General features: G+C 47.8%; 1 protein-coding gene across 6 annotated transcripts in view; it reads left to right on the forward strand.

The window, feature by feature from the left end:
- The first annotated feature begins 7,621 nt into the window (after positions 1-7,621).
- Positions 7,622-20,561, forward strand: part of LOC142557307 (uncharacterized) — a 37,861-nt gene continuing 24,921 nt past the window's right edge. For 5 of the 6 annotated variants that reach the window (XM_075669037.1, XM_075669042.1, XM_075669040.1 and 2 more), the window contains exon 1: positions 7,622-7,789. Coding sequence is in view for 3 of the 6 variants with exons in the window: in XM_075669039.1 (XP_075525154.1) it covers positions 7,666-7,789 (124 nt within the window). In the remaining 3 variants the exon portion in view is untranslated. Of the gene's footprint in view, positions 7,790-16,624; positions 18,203-20,561 lie in introns of those variants that run through there. The other variant, XM_075669041.1, reaches the window with a different exon arrangement.

The raw sequence follows: 20,561 nt of genomic DNA on the forward strand, positions 1-20,561 counted from the left end.
AGCGAAATGCGTTTCCGCTACATTTCTTCTGCGCTTTCAGCACACGCAGAGCCATCTTGCGGCAAGCACAGAAGACCCCCTCCTCTCAATGTACGGCGCTGCCCCGACAGGTGGCGCACCACGCGCGCATTGGGGCTGTGCGGGGACCGGTGCGAGGCGCATCACGGCCCGGACTTCCTCTCCCCTGAGGACGCTTCGCCTTGCTCCCTCACGGGTTGCAGAATCAAGCGTCCTTCCTTTCTTTAGATCACTATCTGTCTATCTCTCTGCCCGTGCCGATCACGACGTTTGGCTGGCATGCATCGTTTCCCCCTCCGAGACACCGAGTTCTTTGGTTTGGTTCGTTCCGCTTGCTCAGGCGCACGTTTCGTTGCCGCGCCGAACGCTCGGTTGCTTGACGCTCACCGCGTCCGATGCGTTGCCCGACGCTCACCGCGTCTGATGCGGGGCGCCTCGTAAGTGATCGCTTCGCCGTAGCCCATTGTCTTACACCACTTGGCGGGTCGACAGGAACGCTGTCGCGTTTCACTCTTGAAGGCGAAGCTTTTTGTGTCGCTTTGGTGTCTTCTCGACATCATTCTGGAGTCGGTGAGTGTGAAGGCTTTTTTCATATTGGCGCGCGTCGTCACATTGCAGTGTCGCAAAATAGGCGCCTCGCAATCATATAAACGTAAACTCGCCGTGTCCGAATAGTTGCCGCGGGCAAGCGTGCACATAGGCCGATATTTGTTCAGTTGATTTTTGTCGCCTCGTGGTCTTCGCCACACCGCTGCGTAGTAGGTCGGTGTCAAGCCTAATTCACTTTGCTACGCGTCATCCTGTTACTGTGTCAGAAAATAGGCGCAGCGCAATTGAATAAGCGTAAACTCGCCTTGTCAGTAAGGTTGTGCCGGGGAAGCGTGCCGATAGGCGGATATTTCTTCGCTTGATTTTGTGTCGTCTCGGGGTCTTTCCGTCACCGCTGTGGAATCGGTCGTTGTGAAGCCTAATTCACTTTGCCGCGCGTTCTTGCTGTACAGTGTCGGAAAATAGGCACCCAAAAATCATGTGAGCGTATACTCGTCATGTCAGAAACGTTGTGCGGGGAAGCGTGCAGATAGGCGTACATTCCATTGGTTAATTTTGTGCCACCTCGGGGGCCTTGCGACACCCCTGCAGAGTCGGCCAATCGGAAGCCTAATTTGCTTTGCCGCACGTCGTCGCTTGGCAGTGTCAGAAAATTGAGGCCGCGCAATCGTATTAAAAATAACCTGATAATCTCCAAGCGACGGCAAGCATTGCGTTGGAGCGGTCCAGTTATCTGGCATCTGCAGATTTTAAAGTTTGGCTCAGGTTACATGAAGCACTATCTACACGGCTTTCACATACAAAGAAATGCATTTCAATCAGTAAAGACTGCAGCAGTCATGGAAGTGTTGCGAAATTAAGGGTACAGGAGGCATACTTGGAAATTATCTACAAAGATTCGACCGCCAGCTTGGTTCAGCATAAGAAAAGTGAAAAATTAGCTATCGTAAAAGGGGTCAGGCAAGTGTAGACAATGTCTACAATGCTATTCGCTCCAAGCTTAGAAAAATTGTTCTAACTGCTAGACTAAAAGGATTTTAGTGAGGTACAACGGGATATACCTCAAAAACATTCGCTTTGCAGATTACATTGTTTTCTTCAGCACTAGTGGGTATGAACTGCAGCAAATGGTTGAGGACGTTAAACCAGAACTGTAAGAGTGGTGTTGAAGATTAATATGCAGAAGACAATAGCCCGAAAAGAGAACAATAATTAGTGATGGCCAGTCAGTCTCTGGAGACTGTGCAGGAGTGTGTATCTAAGGTACTTGATCTCAGAGACCCTGATCCTGAGAAGGAAATTTCCAAACAAATAAAAATGACTTGAAGACTTTAGTAATAACTTAATTTAGTAATTTAGTATTGGAGTCCCGACTGGGAGCCTACCACTGTCATTGCAATGTATACTGTAATATCATTGGATTCTCCCGCTGCTTATAGATAGGGCAGAATTATGGAGGTTAACAAAAGAGATTCAGAACAAGCTGTAGAGCGCGCATAGTGATTGGAACCAAAATATGTTAGCCACAACATTATTAGACAAGAAGGAAGTGGTGTGGATCATGCAGCAAACGGGAACAGCGGATATTTCAGTTGACATTAGGAGAAAAAATACAACTGGGCAGACAGCGTAATGCGTAGCGCAAGTAGCCGGTGGACCATTAAAGTTACAAAATGAGTGCAAAGGGAACGCACACGCAGTCGACGACGGCACAAGATTAGGTGGTGTGATGAAATTAGGAAATTTGCAGGTGCACGTTGAAATCAGCACGCGCAATACATGGGTAATTGGGGATCTCTCGGAGAAGCCTTTTTCCTGGGCTCTCGACATAAATATAACCTGCTGCTAATGATGATGACGATGAGGACTTTAGCTGCCTACAAGTCCTATTGAAGTTTTATCGTTATGCCCACTCCTGTTCTCCGACGGCCCGTAGTTATTATGTTTATCTGCGCTAGTACAACTGCGACGGGTAACTTTGGCGACACAAGCCTTTCTCATTTTTGAAGATAACCTGGTGGCACCTTTACTTGTTTCAATAGCAGCCCGAAACATGCGGCAGTGATATTCCGGTGCAAGCAATTACAACAGCAGAAGCACCCCATTATACGACTTCATTCGTTGAGAGTGAAAGACTTGTGGACGCACTCATTTCTAAGTTAACCGCCGCGTGGCGCACACATTTGAGACAGACAGGTGCCAAATGCGCGTGCCAGCAGACTATGGATGTTTACAAGAGTAAGAAGAAAGCAATTAGGGAAAACCTGGACGATAATACAAAAGACATCTCCCTCCTATTGGATGCTCTACCTGGTTGCCTTAGGGCAGAAACATACCGGAGCGAATCTTCGCACCCAGATGAAGCGTGTGTCCACCACAGCAAAATTCAGGAGGACACTCAGCACATCCGAAAGCAATGCAAAGGTATTCACCAAGTGAGACTCGTCAGTAACGTACACCTTCCGAAATTCCTTCGATTTAAAGTCATTGGTCGTTAATCATTGGTGGGAGTCGTGTCCACGACGTTTGGTGTTAAGGTGAAGGAGATTAGGCACAGTTTTTTAGGGCAGTCCTAAATCATTCGAACACTCGACCTTTGATGTGAGTCGAAACCGCCATCCTCGGTTTTAATTAGAGTGAAATAAGGTTAATCTAGAGAAGATGTTGCAAAACCACACTTACATTTGATTAGGGGAGTAGGGAATGCTTTATGTATGATGATTCGGATGCTTGATTCGAGCTTGTTCTTTATTGAAACGTACGCTGCCCTTTGCGTTGTATTGGTGATGTCTCTGAATGTATCCACTGTTAGCTTTAGTATGTTGTGTTCTTGTAGCCTCTGACTTTCGTGGAGATGAGCCATTGCTTACGGTGCTATGAGCCATTCATTATCTTACATGACGGACAGAAACATGTCTTGTTGGGTAGGCAAAGCAATTTTTACGTATTCAAAAGCCGGCAAGAGATTTATATTACCGGATCAGTTAAAGGCACAGATATACAGCGGTACAGTGTAGATAAAATTGTGGCAAGAGAAAAAAAGAACAAGGGCATGTAAACAAAAATGCTCGAAAGGAAAGGATGTATAGCATGCCTGAATATGTTTGGCAGCATGTCAGCCTCCTGCAACACGCGAAGACTAAAGCATCCTGAACACTTGATAATGCATTGAGTTAAACGATCGCAGGGCTCCTACTTCCTGCAGTATATAAAGAGTGGCAAAGTGAAATACACGTGCGGCAAGGCGCTGCTTGCGAGCTTCGGTCCCCTCTGTGCGCTGCCGTCTCGAAACCTCGCGTTGCTGTTCTCGCAGTTTGGATTCTTCGGCTCGTTTTCGACGCTTAGCTACGGCTTCGCACTCTTGTATAGCGGGTTTAACGACGTTCCTAATTAACTTAAAGGTTGCAACCTCTCCGCAGGGGAAAGGAATACATGTGGGCGTTTGCTTTGCTACCACCGCTTCACAGGTCGTACACTCAGTTCTCGCTTGGCAAGCATCCCCGACAAAAGCGTGTTTCCAAGCGGGGTATACAATGCTTTATTGATGATTCGGATGCTTCTTTTGAGCTTGTTCTTTGTTGAAACGTAAGCTGTTCTGTGTGTTGCAAGGGTGACTTCAATTAAAGGAGGTATGAGTCATCGCTGACGGGGGTATAAGCCATTGCTGATATTTTTTTTTAACACTCCACTAAAAGCCGCAATTTTCAGGTATGAGCCATTGCAACGAGCCACTTCAATCTTCCGCCTTAGGGACTCAGACAAGGTGACTGTTTGTTTGCGCCCCGTTTCAAAAAGGATGCCAATACACCATCGTCGTCAACAGCCAGAGAAGAACGCAAGAGAGGAAGTGGCTTTGAATGCCGCGAAGAAGAGAGCAGGTGATCGGAAGCAGAGAGCACGGTGGAGTACTGGGTGCCTTTAATCACTGACAATTTCGCCTCGCGAAACGCATTGCAGAATAAAAGAGCCGACTTTCCTGTCCCAGCAATGGAAAGAAGCAAATATCATACTGATACAGAAACCCCGCAAGAAATTATAGCATGAAAACCAGCGCCCCATCCCCTTCACGTCCTGCGTGGGCAAGTTGATGGAGCCCCCCACGCATTTCTCTCAATAGACTAACAGATTACCTCGAGGACAACGAATTATTTCCACACACCATGATTGGGTTCAGAAGACATTTCGCCACGCAAGACGCCCTTCTGCAACTAAAACATCAAATCATAGACAATCCGGGGCGCTAGACGACAGCCATCCTCTGGCTTGACTTGAAGAGGGCCTTCGATAACGTTTTCGACGATGCCATATTGCGACAAAGAGACAAGGTAAATCTCGGACTGTGAACGTACAACTACGTCCGAGACTTCCTCACGGTAACAAGCGCTCGCATGCGAGTGGGACATCTAGAGTCAGATCAAGTCAACATCGGGAGCTCGGGCACACCGCAGGGCTCGGTAATCTCGCCGATGCTCTTCAACCTCGTCCTGCTGGGGTTATCCGACCGATTGCGTCCCATCGAAGGACTGCATCACACGCTATACGCGGATGATATCACGATTTGGACGACAACTGGCAGCGGCGGAGCGATCGAGCAACGTCTACAACAGGCCATACAATGCGTGAAAAACTACCTCGTGGGCACGGCACTTGCCTGCTCTGCCGAAAAATCTGAACTGCTGCTACATAGGGCAGTCAGAAAGGGGCGCCCTCCTAAAGGCTACCCCCCCCCCCCCCCCCGGAAAAGGAAGAGTTCAAATTAAGAGCATCAAACGGCCTACCCATCCCGATTCTAGACGAGATCCGGGTACTAGGAATGATGATGGAACATCAGGGCGGCAATGGCGAAGCACTTAGCAAGAGAACGGCAAAGGCCTCCAGCACGATGCAGCTCATTCGACGCAACACCAACAAACACGCGGGCATGCGCGAAGGCCGCGTCATATGAGTCATACAAGCCTTCGTCATTTCCCAAATAAAGTACACGGCAGCGTTTCACAACTGGATGGTTGCGGAAAGAAACAAGCTTAACGCTCTCATGCGCAAGGCGTACAAATGTGCGTTGGGACTTGCGCCAGGAGTTAGCAACACCAAGCTCTTGGAACTAGGCTTAAACAATGCGCTCGAAGAACTCGTGGAGGCACAACAAATGTCCCAACACGAGCTCCTATCCAAGACCCGGCCGGGCAGACACGTGCTTGGAAAGCTCGGCATTACATACCACCCGCAGCACGGCATCAAAGTATAAATTCCAAGAACTATACGCGAGCAACTATACGCAACCCCATTGCCTCGCAACATGCACCCCCCACACCACACGGGGAGGCGTAAAGCCAGCTCACAACACATGAACAAAATTTACTCCAACGACAAGGAGGCGGTTTTCACCGACGCAGCCTGCTATCGAGACAGGAAGAGTTTCGTGGCGACTGTTACTAGCCACCGAGGCAACCACCTCACGAGCGTCACCGTGAACATGGCACATGCCGAAGCGGCAGAGGAAGCGGCCATAGTACTGGCCCTCACACAAACGAAAGCTACATACGTGATCTGCGATTTGCAAACGGCAATTCGCAATTTTGCAAATGAGCGCATCTCGCAAGAGGCGTATCACACTTCAGCGACATCCCATACACCAGGGAGAGGCCGACTTCGATAACCGAAGACATTTGCTATGGATCCTGGCACACACTGGATTGAGCACCCCCAACGAAGCGGCTCACCGCGTTGCTCGAGGCCTAACCCCGAACATCATCGGAAGATGAGCCCCCGCGGGTTACCGCAAACCTCTGGGCGTAAGACGATTGTATGAACAGGTTCCACGACATCACGACACACTACCAGTTGCAAAGACGCGTATACCCATTCCCTCCCGCTAGGCTAGACTGGACACAAGCAGTGCACTCCAGACAATTACAAACGGATTCTTACGGAAACCCCAGACTCATGCACGCCATGTATCCAGACGTGTACACTACAAACAGTTGCACATCATGTGGCGAGGTTGCCACACTTACTTACATGCTATGGGATTGTCGGGACTTAACAAACAAGTCGGGCAGCGCCGACCCCTCCGTATTTTCCACCGCCAGCTTCCGCTCGCGCTCTCAGACCGCACTGCTGAGCTCGAACTTGACAGCACAACTCTGGGCCGTCCAGCGAGCCCAGGAAGCCGCTTCGAGGCGAGGTCTCGGAACCGCGTCCGTGGCAGGTGCCCAGACCCACTAAAAAGACAGCGGACTCGAATCATGATTTGAAAATAAAAGTTTACGCTCTCCTGTCTTAGGCCATATCCATAGGTGAAGCAATTATACATGTTCTGCTTGCGCGTAGCGTCACTGCGTGTTTTTTGCATGCTTCTTGGCCTATATTGCAATGGGACCCGCATACTCACGCACCTTACCTATATTGGCCATATGCGGTAGGTTGCACTCACAAGATCTGTGTTAGGACTGGACTCCGTGCTAATATGAACACGCGGCAAGCATGCAAATTAGAAGCATCACTGCCAGCAAGACAATCTTGGCGGCGGAACTCCAAAGTGCACATCTTTACGCCGGATATGAACGAGCTAAAGCGCCACCCCTAACCTCCGACACCTCTTCTCGGGCTGTCTGGTCTTCTTGGAGCTGCGAGTGTCTGCGCTAGAGGGCCGAACCATAAGGACTGCACCACTCAGAGGACTACTTCATCGAACATTCAGTCGTTTGACCTTCGAGTTACCGCCTATACGCAGTTGGCGCAACAGAACATGGGAGCGTTATGATTAGGTGAACAGCAATAATAAAAATATGTTCAAAACGAAAGTTAGTAAAAAAATTATGTAGGGTAGTTCAGCCGTCATCCTTTCAGTCAAAAAATGAACAGAATTTGAGTATGGTGTTGCCACGGACGTTTCAATATTCGCTTTGTTGATGTAAAATGTTGCCGAAAAATCGTTTATATGCATATAACAGGAAATTTGGTATATTCTCAAGTGAAGAAATAATGAAATTTACATCAACATCTAGCTCTAGCATGTTTTACCATCTTTTATTTTGCTCTATTTCCAGCAGGAGCCCGGAGTCGGCCCGGTGATCAACCGTCTGCAACTAGATCGGAATGGCCGGGTGCAACTTTACATTATCAAGCAGTCTATCCTGTGGCTGTGGCTCAAGTGAGAATGACACACCAGGGACACCTGCCGTGGAGGCAAACGGCCCTGCACCCCCGCAGCCACAAGTTGGTGAGAGCGTAAGCCACGCGAAATGTTTCAGACTCGTGATGAGCTCCTCTGGGGCGGGGACGCAAATGGGGCGAGTGAGTTTTACATTGTTTTTGATAAAAGCGCTGTTTTCCACTGGATCGCTCCGTGCTTCGTCTTCTGCATAGTCTCGCCCACTGTAGTGCGCGTTATGTCTCGATTTCAGGCTGTTCCTTTGCAAAACAGCATGAGACAAAATTGCGCACTCTGGCCCACAGTTTGCGGCTAATGAATCAGGCAGGCGTCATTCAAAGTGGTGTTTGATATGTATTAGAGGACAATCCGGCGGTGAGGATCAGCCAACTGAGCAAAAATGTCACATGCTTTGAAATTTACTTGAAAGTACACCGCCCGTAAACTTAAGCTTGGTTGCTGGGAAAGTTTCTGGATGGTTTGCTGCTCGCTCCGCTAGGTGTCTGACGCCACTAGCATCTTGTTCTCGTTGTCGCATTTCAGAGGCAATTTTTAATTGAGCTGCATAAAGCGAATTAAGTCAACCTGTCGGCACGAAATTCATTCTTTCATAATAATAATAATAATAATAATAATAATAATAATAATAATAATAATAATAATAATAATAATAATAATAATAATAATAATAATAATAATAATAATAATAATAGTAATAATAATAATAATAATAATATCAGCCTATTTTAGGTCCACTGTAGGATGAAGGCCTCCCCCTTCATTCTCCAGTTACTCCTGTCATGCGCAAACCAATTCCAACTTGCCCCAGCGAATTTCTTAATTTCATCACCACACCGAGTCTCCTGCCGTCCCCAACTGAGTTTCCCTTCTCTATGCATCCATTCTGTAACCATAATTATCACCCGGTTATCTAAGCTTTGCACTACATAACCTGCCCAGTTCCATTTCTTTCTCTTAATGTCAATTAGAATACCGTCTATTCTCGTTTGCACTCTGAACCACAGCGCTCTCTTGCGGTCTCCTAACCTTAGGCTTATCAATATTTGTTCCGTCCCTCTTTCTGCGGTCGTTAACTTGTTCTCGAGCTTTTTGTCAGTCTCCAAGTAAGTGCCCCACATGTTAGTAGCGCTGGAATGCACTGATTGTACAAATCTCGTTTTAGTCATAATGGTAACCTTCTCATCAGGATCACAGAATGCCTGCCGTGTGCGCTCCAACGCTTTTTAATTCTGCAAATTTCCTTCGCATGTTTCGTGCCCCCTGTGAGTAGTTGACCTAGCTAAACCTACTCCATCGCAGACTCTAGATGCTGACTGGCGATCCTGAACGCTTGTTACCTTGCCCCGCTATGGATCATTACTTTTGTCTTCTTCATATTAATTTCCAACCTCACTCTTACACTCTCTCTGTTGAGAACATCAATCATTCTTTGTAACTTATCCCTAGTATCGCTGAACAGGACAATGTCATATGCAAACCGAAGGTTGCTGAGATATTCGACGCTTGATCCTAACTCGTAAGCCTTTCCAGTTTAGTACCTTGAATACAACGGAGCATATAGTAAATAGCATTAGAGATTGTGTCTCCTTGCCTGTGCCCTTTCTTTATAGGTATCTTTCTACTTTTCATGGGGATAATTATGGGGCGCTGTGGAATCTTCGTAGATATTTTCGAAGATATTTGCGAAAGGCTCCTCTAATAGCCGATTAAATATTACCACTATGACTGCTAGCAACACTAATGAATCAGATATATTTTCGTAATCTATGAAATCCACATAGAGAGGCTAGTTGTGCTCTGCAGATATCTCCATTTTTTTAATGATTGCATGGCTGTCATCCATTGCACAGTATCCCATCCTGAAGCCAGCCTTTTCTCTAGGTTGATTGACGTCGAGTGTTTCCCTCATTCCATTGGAAGTTGTCTTGGTGAATACCTTATACGATACTAAAAGTAAGCTATAGGGCCTATACTTTCCCAATTCATTAATGTCTCTTTATTGTGGAGTAGTATAATGACTGCATTCGACCAATTCTCTGGCACACTTGAAGTCAAGAGGCGTTTTGTACAAAGCGCCGCAAGGTTTTCAACCATGTTGTATCCTCCATATTTCATTTATTCGTATGTTATTCAATCTTCTCCTGCCGATTTTACTCGCTTCATGTCTTCGGAGGCCCTGCGAATTTATTTGCAAGTTAAAGAAGAAGACTCTGCAATCTGTTCATTATTTCTTCTAATGGGGGTATTGTGGCAGCTCTGGGTATAGTACACGTCAGTATAGAACTCTTCCGCTGCTTTTACAATATCTTCTAAATTGTTGATATTACCCTGCTTATCTTTGAGTGCATACTTCATCTTCGCACTTCATCTTCAAATTCATCTTGGCTTTCCTATGCCGAGTTTTGCTCTCGCTCATTTAATGCTGCGTCTATTTTACTGCTACCGCAATCGTTCTTGCGTTACAATTTTGAATATCCTTTACTTTCTCCTTGTTGATCAGTATTGACAAATGCGCAAATTCTATCTGATGTCTTGAGTTGCAAAGTATCAATCAAGGTCGTTCCTTTATTAGGTCCTTCGTTGCATGGGAGAGCTTACCTATTGGTCGCTTTGGTGCGTTACCTCCTACTTCAAATCCTGCTCTCTAAGCGAGTCTAGTTACGGTTTCGTTTATTACCTGCTTTCATGTTGAAGATGCCGTTGTAAGTCTCCATATTTGTTAGCAAGTAGCAGCATAAACTTGTCCGCTTTTACACTTACTGCATGTAGGTCGACCTCTTACCTCTTGACCAATTTTAACGATAAACGAGAGCCGATTTTTTTCCATATACGTTGTGTGGCCGAGAGGTTAGAAATACCAAGTGTTACATTTCTAACACTTGGGCATGATGTATAAAAGAGGGATATATGGAAGGGGTGGTTATTGTCGTGTCCGCTGCCGGAGTGGTGATGCGAGCAAAAGACTGACGCCACTCCGATGTAGAGTTTTCTTTAATTGCTAGCGTAGCCGTCAGCACCGTTAATGAACCCACGCGCACACGCAACTAATCATGAAGTTTCAGTGACTTAACATGCATCAGTAGACAATGCAGGGAATGACAGCCAAAAAGCCCCGTGTATATTAGCCAGCCGCTTTTTATCCCTTTTCCTCAATGACGTCGCAGCTTGTGCATACGAGTGCTTGGTCAGATCAGAGATAAGCGATAACACTACATCTCCCCGCCCCCCCCCCTTTTTTCAACACATAGAAAACAAATGAACCACAAAACAACCAAACAGTATGAAACACACAAATAGGATGAGTATACAGCCCCAAATCAAGTGTAGCTCAAGAACAGCTCTCAAGTGTAGCCATATCCCTGTGGCGGCCTTATTTCTCGACCGTAGCGTGTCATATAACCACCACCGGGTCTCCCATCCTCATATGAGGAAGCAGCCGGCGCTGAATTAAGCGCAGAAGGCTCTGCCGAGGCCTTGTGTTCCTCGGATGCAGCATCCAGAGTCACTGGAAAGTCATAGAACGGGTCATGCGCGCCGGTTAGCTCGCTATACCGGACCAACGCGCGTCTGTTTCTCTCAAGTTCAATCCCGTCGTCTGTACGCACCCGATGAGACCGAGGCCGCATGGCTGGACTCAACACTGCTGCTGGAATTTCGCTGTCTTTTATCCATACCCGGTTTCCAGGGCCTAGTAGCGGTAGCTGCGTTACCGCATAGCGACGGTCGCAGTTGAGTTTTTGCTTAATCCGCCTGTCTTGTCTTTGTATCGGAGGCTCGTGAGACTACTCGTCATTGACGGTACTAGCTTTTTCGGGTGCACGGGAAGCGTAGAGTGCACCCGTCGGCCCATCAATAGCTGGGCTGGGCTTGTACCAAAAGGACCTGGGGAGTCCCTATAAAGCTAGGAAGGCCAAGTAAGGGCCAACCAATTTTTCCAACATCCGTTTTACCGTCTGCACTGTACGTTCGGCCGCTCCATTTCACTGTGGGTACCTGGGGTTGGACGTGACGTGATGGAAGCCATAACTTGTCACAAACAATGCAAATTCTACAGAAGCGAATTGCGGACCACTGTCTGTTACGACAAGTCCTGCAATCCCCTGCCTAGCAAATATACTTTCGATTTGCTCAATAACCGCCGCCGAGCACGTAGAAGATAGAAGGGCAAGCTCTGGATAGCGCGGAGAATAGTCTGCGACCACAAGGTACGATGTAGCATTCAAATGGAAAAAGTCAGCTACTACCTTCAGCCAAGGCAAGCTGGAGGACTCTGAGGGAATCATGGGATCGGCTTTTTGAACGCGCAGTCTCGCGCACTCTGGACAACTGTTTACCAGAGCTCCTAACTCGGCGCTGAGACCGGGCCTCCACACAGATTCGCAGGCCCTTGCGCAACATTCCCTGGTGACCAACATGCAATGAACACAGCATTCCACTTACATTCTAAGGCACCACAATACGAGACCCAGAGACCCAGGCAGAAGCACACTGTCACATATTGTAAGGTTTGCTCTCTCCAACCAGTAAGGGCTTAGCCAGCTGCTCACTTTAGCGTGACGTGGCCAGCCCTGCTTACAATACAACCGGAGCGGTTGGCAGGTTGAGTCTTTCTTGTGCGAACTTAATTTTGTTCCAATGGGCTGAAAATTTCAGTTCGCTGATACAGCTTTGTGCGTGGCTCGATACTTCGCGGCAATCTAGCTCCCCTGTCTCTGCATCCGCTTCCGTGCAAGGTGCCCGAGAAAGGGCGTCGGCGGTGTCAATCTGTTTTCCTGGGACATAGGAGACTGAAAAGCGATATCGCGTGATACTCAATCGCAATCTTTGTATTCTAGGGGGAAGCACATCAAGGAGTGACTGACCGAGTAGCGATAGGAGTGGTTTGTGGCCAGTCTCAAAGTGAAATTCCAGTACTATCAAAAACCCTTCCAACCTTTCTGCCGCCCATGTCAGCGCAAGCGCTTCCTTTTCTAGCTGCGTTGATCTGTAAGTGTTAATGAACGAGAGTGATATGCAACCAGCCGCCTTTCTCGATCTGAATGCACTTGCATGAGCACACAGCCGAGACCGAATGACGACGCGTCGGCGGACACAGTAGCGCGCAGCTTGGGGTCGAATTTTGCGACGCATTCCGCCGAGGGGATCAATTCTTTCAGACTCGAATGATTTTTGCTGGGGCATGCCCCAGTGCCACTCACGGCCTTCAAAAGAAGACTACGCAGCGGTGCTGACATGCCGGCAAGGTTGCTCACAAACCTTGTCAGATAGTTAGTTATGCCCAAAAACCTGCGCACATCAGCAACATTTGATGACGTAGTCATTTCATCTATGGCTCGAACTTTCTTGGGAGCCGGAGTAATTCCCTACGCATCGACCACGTAGCCCAAAAATGCTACTCTGCTGACACAGAAAGAGCATTTTGCGCGATTGAGTGTTACCTCACTGCAACCAAACGTTTGAGCACTGTGTTCAGCCGTGCATCATGTTCCCGCTTCGTAGCTCCGTAAACCAGAACGTCGTCCATCAGGTTCACTACTCCTTCAAGACCATCTAAGATTACTGCCATTCGCTTTTGAAAATATTCCGGGGCCGAGGTGATACCGAACGGAAGTCGCTGGAAGCAGTACCTACCAAACGGGGTGATAAATGCTGTCAATTCTTGATTTTCTTTCGTCAATTTAACCTGGTCAAATCCTGAATTGGCGGAGTTGCGCAAGTTATTCATACAATTGTGTTATTTATGCTATTAACCATTTCGACCTCATCCAATAATTTACCTTTAGTGCTAAAATTGTGCTCTCTGCTGCCAGAAATTTCAAAAAATTTTGGTGCAGTAAAGAAGTCGCAGCTTTGCGCGAAATATCAAGCGTCCATTGCGATAGCAACGTACTGGACATCTACATGAAGTAAGGGTAGTAATTTCATTGGCCATGTACACTTCTAAACCTAAGCATAGTAACACAATTAACAAGCACGGTGTCATGCGCACACATGCCAACATGAACGCATCTCCATCCATGGACGCCGAAAGTCACGGTTAAAACGCTACAGTGAGGAAACGCGGCAGCATGAGCGAACGGATATAAATTCGTGTAAACGCTCGCACCAACGCGAAGTACCCCGCGAAAACACAGCGCAGCTCGGCTTCCGTGCCCGTCGCAGATCGCTTTTAAGACAGAGCCCCCCGGCCCAGGCCAGCCGAAGTAAAGCGCCCCCGCCCTACCAACTCTCCCCCCCCTAAGCCTGGCGCGCGACGGAAGGCGGCTAGCTTCCTCCCCGCTTTCCGCTGTGGCGTGCGCGAGACTGAGCCGCAATGACCGGCTCAGCCTCGAATATTTTCACTCACGCATACAGCATACGGCTCGCGGCGACTATTTTATCCACCTTGGACTTTATACGGAAGCTAACGGCGCCGGCGACGCCCACGCCGATGGCGGAATCGCGCCGGCAGAGTCCAACCAGTTTGTTGTTTTTTATTGACATCGCAATTAAAAACAGCCTTTATGACTGTGGCCGTCGCCCTATGTTTTCGGTAAACTGTCCAAGTTAAGTTCATGGAAGCAAATACGATGATAAAGGCTAGAAGGCGCGCAGCAGACCCCTGGTGCTCATCATGTTTGCGTTGACAGCCGAGTCGAGGCAGACACTTTTGTACGTGAATTAATCTGCGTGAACATAACGAGCACAGGGCGTCGCCTCTAAGAGGGGGAGGGGTTCGCGGCGGGCATGACACACCGCAGGCTGGATCTTCGTGCTTACGCTGATGGATGAGTCGCCTGGTGTGTTGGGCCGGTCCATCTACTTGAATTGTCGGGTTGACTTCTTGTGAGCACCATCAGGAGTTCGCCAACTTCGTTATCAATTGCGTGCGACTCGATAACAAGGACAGAGGCGCATCGGCAGGGCCTTCTCTTGTACCATGCGTAGGGGCCAAGTACGCGGTTGGTGCTGAAGACATGCTGCACTGCATCGTCCCACGATCCTCAGTGGTCGCACGGGCATGGAAAGTTGAGAGTGGCTGGAAGCTCACCTTGCAGCTCATTCTTACTGTGTTGAGGTGTTAAACGCGAGCACACGGCCGTGTGGTGCAGCAGCTCTTGGTGACCAGCGAGGTGGGTGCGGTCAGCCAAACTGCAGCGCGCTTGTTCTTGGGGTCTGAATATTGTCACCGTTGCCAAAGTCGTAACGGCTTACCGCAGGGCTTATCATCAGTTCGACAGAATACTAAGACAGAGAACGTGACATGACTGCGATCTTGTCCCTTTTGCTGGTGTGCAGTCTCCGCGGTGTACCAAATGGACGATTATAGGCTGCGCTTTGAGGAGCTGTGGTATGGCCAAAACATGGAATAAATATTGCGTTGGTGGACAGGATGTTATCTCAGCGTAGTAGCCTAGCGCCGTGAAATAAGCTGCGAGTCAGGCGCCTGGCAGTGGTGGATCACGTACTATGCAGAACAGGTCATTGAAGTTGTAGTCGTCAGGGTTGCAGTGTTACAGTGAGATGATTGAGCCAGCATTGGTACTACAGGCGAAAGGTGCCATTGTCCAGGGCTCCTAGAGGCATCCTGGTGCCACGAGCCCCGGGTGCTATGAGGTACGAGGCATGTACAGAGATTCAGAGGGACCCCGTAGCGTTTAGTCACGATATTGCACCGGTTGTCCTAGATGCGTGCGCCTAGGGCCATTTGCAGCAACGAGAGCAGGTCACCTGGCAGTACGCACCTTGCATAAGCATGGTGTTTATGCTGATTGCCTACGTTGTGCTGTAAAATGGGCTATCAGGCTGAAAGAACTGCACAGCATGGTTGCCCTTATAAATGTTGTGCAGGCAAGGTACCAACAAGAGCAACGAACGCAATGATTCGATGGACAGTTGGCGTGCTGCTTACCGTGAGAACTCGGACAATGGCCACGTCAAGTTCGACGTGGTGGCAATTTAACGTAGTGCAGATGTTTCGCCTGTGGCGTCTCCGAGTCGATGAGACCAGACTTCGCGCCCTGTAAAGCCTGTTAGAGAGGCCGCCAAGCCACCGGCATTAAGACAAAAACCCGTATCCCCGTCCATGGAAGGAAAGCTGGAGACCGTACAGTACGCAAGAGCGCTACGTTCCACCCCGCGATTTCCTTGCGAATAGTCGTCGCGCAAGGTCATTCAGCTTAGGAATCGACTCGCAGACTGAGTGAAGCTTGCAGATTGGGACCAGTGACTGATGACCAGAGGTACGGCTAATTGCAGTCGATTTGTGCACTCGTGACTTGAATGACTTGCAAGTGGTGCACCTACCGAGAACTGCCATGATAAAATGCCGGCTTGATAAACACGAAGGCGCGAGGTGGTGCAGCTGTCGATTGTCGCTCACCGCAGATCATCGCGGAGCTTTGGCTCAAGAGGTGGCCGTTAGAGCTCTGCAAGGAAGCTCTCTGACAGCTACGGCTGAACACATTAAAACGTAGTTGTCATTGATGGTGTCTACGTGCAAGTGGCAGTACAGCAGCATGAAGGAATGGGCCGGAATGTCAATGTAAAATACCTGGAGGTCCTGCATTCGCGGTACGCCAGTTGGTGTGCGTTGGACCTTGTCACACTCATCATGGACGAGTCCCTGCTATGACCCTGTTATGGCTGGACTCGGTCGCGCGGTGTCGGCAATCTGAATTCGACACGGCGCCGCAAAAACGACCCACCGCAATTTATTCTGGCCAGCCAGCTATGGTGTATGTGGTTCTCGGCAGAACTATTTGGACACGCCTACTTAGGCCGTGAACGCCCCTGTAATTTTTTCCCAGTCCTATACTCCCATGCCGCTTTTCTTTAGCAACGGACTCCTGCCTGGGATGGTCGAACCGCTGCACATGTGACCTTAAGCTTCGGGAAATATGCAAACACAGGAGAAAAAGCAACAGCAGTACAGTAATTTCAAAAGTATAATAATTACCTGATAGATATGGCCGAAATGGTAGCGAAATAACTAGACGCACTTTATAAAGCCGGCGTGGAAGCAAGGAACTTTTAGATGACGTGCGACTAGAGGTAAGACAAACGCGGCTAAAGAATTGAATTGGACAGAGTAAACCACTTATATGATGGAGCAAGGTAATAAAACGAAATATAGAAAAGCGTACTTAGGTGTCCAAGAAGTATGAATCCACCGAAAAGTTAGGATCAAGGGCAAAGCGACCTCGACCATTAAGAGCGCAACATCACCTAGAGATACACGCTGTTTAAATCGACGGGACACTGCATGGCGGCCAAGATGGATACTGCGCGGCAGACAAGATTCCTTTATGTAGCAAGCTATCACTTGGCGCCAGTATCTTGAATAGTAAGGAAAATGAGCCAACAGAAGAGCAAAGAATGCATTCGGGGTTGTATCGTTCCGGTAGAATGCACACTTTATTTACAAGTATGCTTAGTATATTCTATATTTCTACTAAGGCCTCGCATCGTTTTTTTCAGTGAGCCATATTCGGAACACGATGGCTACAAGACTGGCACATGATAAAAGCGTTTGAAAAAATTGATTAGGGAAAGCGGAAACTTTCTTTATGTTTCTGAACTTGCAGAACTACAGGTTTTCTTGCTATCAAGAGACTGACGTAAGTGATTAAAAGGTTCCTAACGGCTAACTGCCTGAGCGTCACTGGATACACTGGAGAACGAATCCGAGTTCTAAAGTGAGGTATGCGGGCTCATTTTTCGCTCTGAAATCTTGTTTGTATACAAGTCTTCCAGTGTCATATATACAAGTTGTCTGGAGCCTAGGCTTAGATTAGGGATATATGGCCAACAAGACGACAGCGAAATAGCGCGGACGCCAGCGAACGTGGACGAACAGCTACGTATTTTATTCCAAACTGCACAGCAGTGCTTGCCATTCCTTATGGCACTTTGGCATGAAAGAAAAGGAGTGTTTCTCAATTTTTCGCTGATCTGTTTTAGTGCCAGTGCAATAAACTACAGAAATGTTCGGCTCGCTTTTCTCCGTGCCTGGCACTTTCTGATGCACTGAGCTTCTGCCGAGAAAGCATCTACTGTCTTCTAACGGCTTTTATTTGAAAAAGTGCTTCAGGCTGAGACCGCGTAGACAATACCCCTCTGAAACAATATTTCAGGAGTTGAGGCTATAATTAATAAATTGTGCTTCTTGTGTATCTCTCTCCAGGGGTTCAAGATCCGGGCCTGGTCAAGCCTACAACGCGCGTGACAATGCTGTTTAGCCCGCTGAACAACCCGGCGGGCAGCTTGACGGCATTGCCGTTTAACCTACAGTTCTCCACATGGATGAGTGGGATTCGAGGAGATTCTCGAACCCTTATGCATTGGGCAGTAGCGTTTAAATTTCCGGAGGAAGAAGACTTCCTCGTTTGCGAGGCCAACCGCGACGGCCTTACGGGCGAGCTGGTCGGGCACCCGACATGGAGGACCGCCGCTGCCGTGCAGGCAAAAGGACCAACACAGGTGAGAAATGCAGACGTTGTAGGCGATACACATTTAGATCCATCCTACCCTACGGAGCACTACTCAAAACTTTCCGAGCTTAAGCATAAAATTTATTCTCGTCAAATCAAACGCATGAACAAACAGGTCGCAGTTCAGCTTTAGCTTTTGCTTCGAGTTAGCAGCCGAGAATCAGGCAACTCACGTGTAGTCGGTCCGAAAGAAAGGGGGTAGACAGCGTAAGATAACAAGGCATTCCTTCTTCCATAAAGCGCAGATACCTGCATTCTGTGATTTGAGCAGCGTGTACCCATTTGTACAGTCAGGGGGATTTTCATTCTAATATACAACGCCTAGGGCGCACATATAAAATGCACATACAAACAGCGTAAAGCAAATCGGAAACGTACCTCTGGCCACAATTGTGGAGCACGTACTGCATTGGGACTCCATTAGTTAGTGCATCTTCACCGCCATTTTCTTGCGCAACGTTTCACGATATGTGAGACAACCTCCCGAAAACAATTTTAGAATGGTACACGCAATGAGTGAGTTAGCGCTAGGGCAACCCACCATCACGACATCACGAGGTGCTCAAAAGTGCAACTTGTTCTTCGTTGAAACAATAGTTGGCGGACTTGGCCTATCGCTGGCTCTTATATTTTCTATAGATGATTAGCATCTCACTGTGCAAGTTATAATTCTTAAGCCGATTTTTCTACGTCCATTCAATTGTTACGCCGCCATTATGTTGTCAAGTCGATCACATAGGTTTCAACTTACCCGCAGCTTCATATCCCAGGAAGAGAAATCTTCCCAATATTCAGATAATCGTAACAGTGCAAGAAGTGTCCTACCAATCCTGCATCAGGACGAGCAGTTCGCTCTTTGATCCTTTGCTGCGCTAGTTCACTCTGTCACGAGGGATGCCAAGGCTGAACGCAGGAAGGCGCGCCTAAGAACTGCGGTCTATGAGAGCCTGCAGTGAAAGTACAAAATTCGATGTTAGCTTGCTACCACTTGTGACATCCCACCACCAGCAAGTGACAGGCACAAAACAATCGCATCTTTTCGTAATTCAGAAATTTCGTCAGAAACGCCCCTACAGTTATTGTAGTACGTGCACACATTGTTCGATTTTCTCATCTGCGCGCTGCCCGTTTTCATTATCAATCCTATCAAACTGGCAGGGGCCAGTATAAAGTCAGTCTATATACCAGCATTATCGGCAGTTATCAATCTTATCAGACAGGGTGCGACCCCTATCAATCCTTATCGATTGTTACCTTTATCGGACTCGATCCAAATTATAGCAACCGTTATCGGTCGTTACCAACTTCACCATTTTATTTTTATCAAGCGTGATATGTCCTTCTAGCCCTTATCGAACACCCCCCGTCCCTGAACAACTATTATTTGTCCTTACCAATCATATCAAACTTGATCCGATGAGTATCAAACCTGCTCGGTTCAAGCAGAATCTCCCCGACCATTAGAAACGTTATCGCTTATTTGCACCTGATCCATCCGCGTCGATCTAATACAGACCATGATGAGACCCCCCATAACACCTTATCACTCTTTATCATCCATATAAAGTCAATGACTGCTTATCTGTCTGTGTCCCTCCACGCGATGTGCATGAACTCTCAGAGATTGATGGCAATTTGATCAGTGAAGGTGCATCCCAACGGAAAGCGCATTCCGTGAGTATAGAAACGCATCGTGCATGTGGCGTGCTTCGCGAATAACTTTCGCATAAGATTTTTGTGCCTGCAATGCCTAGCTACATGACGTGCATTATATGCGGAGTTTATTACCACACCATTCTATCAATAAAATCGCTCATGCCTAGTCTTCTATTTTCGCCAAATTATTCCTAAGGGATTTGAGACTGACAACCCACCAACAAATTTCATGGAACAAAGCATCGGCAGTGCACGCCGTTTATGTTAAATCTACTCAGACCTAAATAAGAAAAGTGCCAAAGAACAACAATAGTAATTTTAAAGGCGAGGATGTGGAGCCTTTACGGCAACGGCCGATGACAATCGCCGAGCCGAGCGGTAGACGCTGCTGGGTTCCTTAAATCACTAACAGATGCTACTCGACTCCCCGCATCATACAGGATAGCAATGCAGGCAATCAAACTAAAGCTTCAAGAATGGGCAGCTAATAATGGCATTTTATGAGAACTTCGGAGTGGCTTAGGAATAGGTAGGCGTTTGGATGATAACTTATTTGTACTTACTCGGTGTATTGAAATATCAAAAGCAGAAAGAAGACCATCATATGTGGCCTTTTTAGCCATTACAGGAGCCTATGACAACGCAGACCGCAACATTTTGTGGGATATTCTGGAATGGAACGGCTTAGGTGA

Source organism: Dermacentor variabilis, chromosome 9, assembly GCF_050947875.1.
Source record: "Dermacentor variabilis isolate Ectoservices chromosome 9, ASM5094787v1, whole genome shotgun sequence".
Taxonomy (NCBI): domain Eukaryota; kingdom Metazoa; phylum Arthropoda; class Arachnida; order Ixodida; family Ixodidae; genus Dermacentor; species Dermacentor variabilis.